Raw genomic sequence first — 8011 nt, 5'->3', positions numbered from 1 at the left:
AGGCAAAAAACCAGTACATGAGAAATGTGATGCTCTTTAAGTAATTAAGTTACATTCATTAATACATTCATTAATTGTAATCTGCACTCATATCTGTATATAAAATAAATAAATAAATAAAATTGTCTTCAAAATTGGATTCAAAAAGCAAAACGAATGAACTGTTTTTGTCTTTTCTGGATCTTTTCTATAAAAATGTTGTCCCTAGTAAACAAGAGAACAAGAGAAATACTAATGAAACACCACAAATTCTAATTGTCTACTTTCATATGAGCTTCATATTAACACCACTGTGAAGCGAGACATGACAAAAACATTCAGTCATCAACATGGACACAATAAAATTACATTTTTTGAAAGATTCATCTGCTCTCAGTGATGTCATGCTTCTGAGTGGGACCCAAAATTCCACCCTAAAAGCCTGATGTTCCAACAAGCATTAATGTTTTCTTCCATTAAACCAGTGTCCTTAAATCTGACATAGAAGCTCATAGAGACCTTCACCTGAGCTTTACTGGAGCTTTACTGGAGCTGTAGAGGAGCTTCACTGGAGCTCTATGGTGGCTTCGCTAGAGCTTTACTGGGGCTGTAGAGGAGCTTTACTTGAGCTGTACTGGGGCTTCACTAGAGCTTTACTGGGGCTTCACTGGAGCTGTACTGGGGCTTCACCTGAGCTTTACTGGAGCTTTACTGGAGCTGCACTGAGGCTTCACTGGAGCTGTACAGGAGCTTTACTGGAGCTGTATGGTGGCTTCACTAGAGCTTTACTGGGGCTATAGAGGAGTTTTAATGGAGCTGTACTGGGGCTTCACTGGAGCTGTACTGGGGCTTCACTGGAGCTTTACTGGGGCTTCACTGAAGCTGTACTGGGGCTGTAGTGGAGCTGTACTGGGGCTTCACTGGAGCTTTACTGGGGGTTCACTGAAGCTGTACTGGGGCTGTAGTGGAGCTGTACTGGGGCTTCACTGGAGCTGTACTGGGGCTGTAGTTGAGCTGTACTGGGGCTGTAGTGGAGCTGTACTGGGGCTTCACTGGAGCTTTACTGGGGCTTCAATTGAGCTGTACTGGGGCTGTAGTGGAGCTGTACTGGGGCTTCACTGGAGCTGTACTGGGGCTTCACTTGAGCTGTACTGGGGCTTCACTGGAGCTGTACTGGGGCTTCACTGGAGCTGTACTGGGGCTTCACTGGAGCTGTACTGGGGATGTAGTGGAGCTGTACTGGTGCTGTAGTGGAGCTGTACTGGGGCTTCACTGGAGCTGTACTGGGGCTTCACTGGAGCTGTACTGGGGCTTCACTGGAGCTGTACTGGGGCTGTACAGTGGATGTGTCAATTTCTTCAAGAGTGATGGACAATATACATTTATTACAGAAACATTGCATTGACATCAGTTACAGGTGATGAATGCTCGGCAAAAGAAAAAAGTGTATTAAATTATACATTTGTCCAGTTTCCATCTTTTGTAACTATAATATGTAACTTCCAGCTTGGGATGTGTAAACTGTGTACATTTAAACTGACTTACGGTACATAATAACATGTACCATAATACATATGGTATAAAATATAACATATACTCATGTTTCAGTTTAGTACTCTTTTTGTGTATGGAAATGGATAAAAACACAAAAACTCTCGACACAGTCACTACTCTATGAAATAGTGTATAAATTACACTAGATTTGGTTATAGTAGGAGTAATTTGGAGTAGAAGTAAAGGTGTCTAAAAGTGCACTACGATTCCCAGCAGTCTTTGCGAGTTGTTGACGTCATAATTCTGCGCCACGGTACAAGTCGTGAGCTGGCTTAAAGGTAAGAGGATAAATAGCTCTGTATTGTATTCAGGAGACGGTTTTGTAATTAAATATATGTCTTGTTTCTGTAACACTCAACATCTCGGTTATTGCTGTAGTGTTCGTGTTATATGTTATGTGCCAGTCAGTTCGTCAATAACATGCCAAAATATTGTTTGTTTAGCTAATTATTGTTAGCATTTCAGCTAGTTGCTGTTAGCATTTCAGCTAGTTGCTGTTAGCGTTTCAGCTAGTTGCTGTTAGCATTTCAGCTAGTTGCTGTTAGTATTTCAGCTAGTTGCTGTTAGCATTTCAGCTAGTTGCTGTTAGCATTTCAGCTAGTTGCTGTTAGCATTTCAGCTAGTTGCTGTTAGCATTTCAGCTAGTTGCTGTTAGCATTTCAGCTAGTTGCTGTTAGCATTTCAGCTAGTTGCTGTTAGCATTTCAGCTAGTTGCTGTTAGCATTTCAGCTAGTTGCTGTTAGCATTTCAGCTAGTTACTGTTAGCCTTTCAGCTAGTTACTGTTAGCCTTTCAGCTAGTTACTGTTAGCCTTTCAGCTAGTTACTGTTAGCATTTCAGCTAGTTACTGTAGGGTTAAGGGCCTTGATCAGGGGCCCAGCAGTGGCAGCTTGGTGGATTCGAACCCATAACCTTCCGGTACTACACTAGGCTACCACATCCTTTGACACGATACATTGGAGCGTGGCTGTGTCTATTTATCTGTAAGAACTTTTGTCTAATATGTCTGAAATGAGGTCTGAGATATTTTGCACGTTTTAAAATATATCAATAACAGGTTAGAAGTCATCATGGCGAAAACTCATTTACTACATTCTAATGATAATATTATTATTATTATTATTATTATTATTATTAATAATAATACTTTATTTATAAAGCACTTTTAAAACAGCCAAAGCTGAACACAAAGTGCTGTACATCATAAAATACAGATAATAAAATAATTAAGTAGTAATTTAAAAATTAAATAATACCAGCAATAAAATCAGAATTAAATAAAAAACAGGGAATAGAAATGCGTTTACAGCCGGTTTTTAAACAACAGTGGGTGCCTGTCTGATGTCAGAGGCAAGTTGTCCCTTAGCCTAGGAGCAGCAACAGAGAAGCCTTCGGTCTCCTCTACATTTACATTTACAGCATTTGGCAGACGCCCTTATCCAGAGCGACGTACATAAGTGCTTAAATCTCTAGCATTGAATACATTAATGCTGGCTCACTAAGTTACATACTTAAGATACCATGAGTTTAAAACATTTGTTCAAAGTTACAATGAAAAAGTGTCAAAGGTGTTTTTTTTTTTTTTGTTTTTTTTTGTTTTTTTTTTAAATGCAAAAGATAAGGAAAGAAGTGCTAGTTGTGTTTCCTGAATAAGTAGGTCTCTAAGCGTCCTCTTTGCCTTTCTGGTGTCTAGAAGCATTTGATCAGCTGACCTGAGCAAAAAGGCAGGACTGTAGGGGTGAAGCAGTCCAGACATGTTGGGGTCTGACCATTTAAACATTTAAAAACAAATAATAGCACTGTAAACTGAAGCTATAATACACCAGCAGCCAGTGAAGTGAGTCTAAAATGGGTGTTATATGGTCATACGTCCCTGAACCAGTCAAAAGACACACAGCAGCATTTTGGACTTGAATTGAAGGCAAGACAGAGAAGACTGGCTAAGACCGGTATAAAGTGCGTTATCCTAATCCAACCGAGATGTAATAAACACCATGGATTACCGTCCCAAAGAGGTTTTATTTTTGCCAGGTGCCTTAGGTGGAAAAAAAAGCTGGACTTCTCTACTGCACTAATTTGTCAACAGGTCAACAGGTGGGGACTTACAGGAGCCACTTGGGCCAAACATCACCTCTGTCTTGTTATCATTAAAATGGAGAAAATTCACTGCCATCCAAGCTTTGTCATCAAGTCATGAAAGGAGATGTGCAACGGAGAAACCCTCCTTTCACTTTGCAGGTATGTAGATGTGGGTATCATCTGCATAACAGTGAAAGGAAATCCCATGGTGTCTAAGGATGGAAGGAGTAATGGCCCCTGAACTGAGCCCTGTGGAACCCCGTAGGACAAGCGAGCAGTGGAGGATTCTAGACCACCTAGACCCACAGAAAAAGTCCTATTGGTTAAGCCCTCGTTGTGTTTATATTAATAAATTGCTCTTGTAAACTTACAACTTTTCATTTATTCAAACACAAACAAGTGTCTGTTTTTGCACAGTGTCTCTTTATTTAAAAAACCATGTTCTGAGAAGAGAAAACCTCTGCTGATAGTGTTTAGGCTGAATAACAGTTTTCTATTTATGAAAATCATTTTGATTAAAATAAGAATGATGATCTTGTCGAGTTTATATTCTGCCATAATCCAAACACACGAGGGAAATTATCCTATTGGCTCTTTGTTTAGGGAACCAGATTGATGGTCATTTCTGGCTTCCCTTCCCACCGTCCCTGAGGCTCTCTGTGGTCATACAGGAACAGGTTTGGTCATCTTAGATTCACTGAAAGGAAATTGTAAAGCTACAGCAGGGACATTTGGGGAAAGAACTTCATATGAATGTGATGGTCGGGGTGCACAAACTTTTGGTCATATAGTATATGTGTAAACATTAGTCCGGGAAACTAAAAGGAGCAGTGAGTGAGACTGTGAGTATCATGGTTAGTACGATAGTGAGTTATGACTGAGGAATGTAAGTCTGGAGCTGCACTGGAAGTTTAACTGGTGGTGTCATAAGCATGTTTTTTTCTTCTTCCTCTAACCCTGATAATGAAAAACATGTAAACATGTAATTCCTTAAAGCCCTGTAGAACAATCTTCTCTTTTCTTTTAGGTTCTCCTTCTGTTTCTCCAAACTTCTTCATCATGACCAAACTTCTGGAGTGGCTTCTGGGTCTGTCGCTGGTTGCTGTTGCCTGGGGACTGGTGACCTTTGACCTTCTTGGCTTGCGGCTGCCTGCCGTGTACAAGGAAGTGGCTTGGCCGATGCCGGTGTACCTGCTGGTGGTGTTTGGTTGTTATTCGCTGGCAACGGTGGGTTACAGAGTCGCCACCTTTAACGACTGTGAAGAAGCAGCCACAGAACTTAAGGCACAGATACAAGAGGCTAAAGCAGACTTAAAGAAGAAGGGCATGAAGATGTGATGACTTTACCGGACTGTAATAGAACAAGATTTTAATTTGGATATGCTTGATTTTTTTTCTCCCCCTGTTTTCTATACACTGGTGACTTGAGAAACTGAGAGGTGACAGTGGAAGCTGGAAAGGTCCTAAAACATCAGGACCCGAAATCAGATGTAGATATTCTTTTTGAATTTTCCTTTGAAAGCACTTCACCTCATTATAATTATAATGATATAAACAAACGTCTAGAATGTGGTGTTTCTGTGTAACGTATACTTGGACTGGCTTCCACGCAGCGACGTCTCTGTAATTATTTTTTTTTTAGCGTATTCTTGGTGCCCCAGTAGAAGGAGAGTTCAGAGTCAGACTGACTCACAGCGTCATGCCTGTGCGAGATAACCGTGGCATACGCTCGGCACTGACGGCGCCCCATACAGGGTTGATTTTTAACAAGCTTGATAATAGGATACTGTTGTTCTAGAAATACACACACTGCGGCACAGGAATGTCTGCAGCCGACAAGTCAGAGCCGTGTTACTGTTTTCAGTTACTGCAACCGATTGTGTAATCCGTATACGTGAAAAAGTGACTGTATTCACAAAGCATCTTAAAATGGGAGCACCAATTTGGGATTGTGGGTTTTACTCTGCGGTGAAGGGAACCGCATCCAGTGGCTAAAGTCTTTTCTGACTATTAACTCTTGCATTAGACTCCTGATTTCTCTAATGTTCGCTTTTATTTGTCTTTATTCTGTCTGATGTGTTGCCTCTGTAAAATCTGGCTGTTTAGATTTTGGATTCAGCATTCTGTCTGTTCCATACGTTGTGTTTTCTAGATCAAGTCCAGATGTATAATACAGATTATTTTCCTGAAGATGTTTACTGTTTGTTTGACTGGTTATTTGATTGAAACCTTTGTCCATCACTTTTTGTTTTGCTGTTGGAGATCTGTCTGTCTGTCAGACAGACATCGTCTCAGAAAGTCACAACAAAAATACACAGCGATAGAGCCCAAGCGGAGAAGGGCGGTATGGAAATTCCAGAATATGATCCACGTCCATGCGCTGGCTCTTAAAGCGCTAATCCTGAAGCCACTAAATGCACACGAGTGCACTATATTTACACAAGGCTGAATTAATCTGATGTTTTTGGCCAGCTAGACTCCCTTTCACTCACTGCACTTAAAATGGATGCTGAGGGGCCACATTTTCTGGGCCCCCCATGGAGGAGTACGCAGTCAACAAGTTTGTTATGGGGTGCTAAACCACTTTAGTACACTTTAGTACACAGTGAGTCACAGACCCCTCCTACTGAGCGACTCCACCCGAGCTCTGATTGGCTGACAATCTCGTTTTAGACCAAATGCTGACGAGGCATTGTAGTCTCCAGAGTACCGACTGCGGGCAGTAAGCAGATTTTAAGCTCAGGCTTGAGCCGATTTATTATATCCACATGGGCATGAGGTTCTTCAAATGAACCCCTGTGTTTCAGTTTGTTCAGTGTAAAAGCAGCTACGTAAAGATAAACCCATGTTGGACTACTAACAATAGTATATGTTAAATAGTAAATATTGAACACTAATAATAATTCCGTTATTTTCCATGTGATCAGATAAACTGCCCCTAGTCTCAACTGTATGTGTGTGTGCAAGATTCCCTGTAATGGATGATGATGATTCATACAAGCTGTATGTTCTGCCCTCGTGCTCTGAATTTCTTCAGTGTTACTAAAGATCAGTGTTCAAGGACTACTAATTAAATCCCAGGAGCACCAACCGGCCACTGCTGGACCCCTGAGCAAGGTATAAGAAGAAGCTTTACAGCACAGTCAAAGTCTTTCTTCACACATCCCAGCTTTTGGAAGTTGGGGTCAAAGCAGAAGGTCAGCCATGATGCTGCCCCTGGAGCAGAAAAGGATAAGGGCCCAACAGTGGGACCTGAACACCAATCAGCACCTCAATCACTTGAGCCACCACTGCCCAAGATTAGTGAAATCCAGTCATAAAGGTTTAGGCCACACAGAAAGAATTCTTATTTATGTCCTTCTATGGAAACGAGACTCTTCAGACAGTTAGAGTGCATGTGAATTTGAGACAAGGCTTTTGATCAGTCGAGTTCAGTATACTCTCAAAGATTTCTCTTCTATATATGTATACACATCTTACATGAGTTAGTTTAATACTCCAGTGATTGTTGCCGAAAACCCTACAGAAAGACACACCCAGCTTTACAGTCGTTTAAGATGCTGAAAATCAGTTTCAACAAAAGGGAAATGTTCAGCTGAATGCCAAGAGAAGAAGCATGCTGTGCCTCTGGCAAGTAAAAGTCCCTGAATGTAATAAATAAACAGTTAGAGAACACCATGTAGCGTTCTGCATGGCTGACATCTTAACCCTACTCGCAAAGGCAAGCATTCCAGGTAATGTAAACCTTATTTTTTAAGCTGATTAGTGAAAATGTTTGCTAACATCTGTGAGCAAGGTGTGGAGCTCGAAGCACAGGCTCTCACTGCAAAGCTGTTTGCCAAAGAAGAACCACGAGCAGACTGCAAGCTGAAAAGCACCACGGAGATTTCCCTAATTCCTTTTGGACCAAAAAAAAAAAACAAAATGTAGCTTACATTAACATTTACACATTTGGCAGATGTCCTGATCCAGAGCGACATACAAAAGTACTTTTAAGTCCATGAATACATTAACACTGGTTCACTAGGTCAAAGACTCAGGATACCATCAACCTAAAACTCTGTTCAGGATTTTTTCCTTTATTAGATGCTCTTTGAAACCAACAATTAAACATTTGTTGTTTAAGGTATAGATTCCTTTTAGCGAAGTTTTACAACCAACAGAGGTTTAGTAGATTCGTCGACCCCAATTTCATTGTTTACGGCATTTGGCAGAAGCCCTTATTCATTAGCGACTTACGTGTATCTCATTTATACCAGTGAGCAATTGAGGGTTAAGGGCCTTGCTCAGGGGCCCAGCAGTGGCAGCTTGGTACTGGAGTTCGAACTCCCTTAAATCAGTAGTCCAAAACCTTTAAGCACTGATCTTCAGTAACACTGAAGAAACACAGAGTACAAGGG

The 8011-nt window shown here is 41.1% G+C and overlaps 1 protein-coding gene across 1 annotated transcript; it reads left to right on the top strand.

Moving 5' to 3' along the window:
• Positions 1-1748: 1748 nt before the first annotated feature.
• dpm3 (dolichyl-phosphate mannosyltransferase subunit 3, regulatory) lies at positions 1749-5801 on the top strand. Its single transcript, XM_060865873.1, has 2 exons — positions 1749-1811; positions 4639-5801. The coding sequence occupies exon 2, from the start codon at positions 4671-4673 to the stop codon at positions 4947-4949; it is 279 nt and encodes a 92-aa protein (XP_060721856.1). The 5' UTR covers positions 1749-1811; positions 4639-4670; the 3' UTR covers positions 4950-5801.
• The last annotated feature ends 2210 nt before the right edge of the window (positions 5802-8011 follow it).

The sequence above is a fragment of the Tachysurus vachellii genome, chromosome 3 (genome assembly GCF_030014155.1).
Source record: "Tachysurus vachellii isolate PV-2020 chromosome 3, HZAU_Pvac_v1, whole genome shotgun sequence".
Taxonomy (NCBI): domain Eukaryota; kingdom Metazoa; phylum Chordata; class Actinopteri; order Siluriformes; family Bagridae; genus Tachysurus; species Tachysurus vachellii.
This window is presented reverse-complemented; position numbering and strand designations above follow the sequence as displayed.

Bases quoted from the DNA above. Each gene is read 5' to 3' on its own strand.
- dpm3 (XM_060865873.1), top strand. From the start codon at position 4,671: ATGACCAAACTTCTGGAGTGGCTTCTGGGTCTGTCGCTGGTTGCTGTT.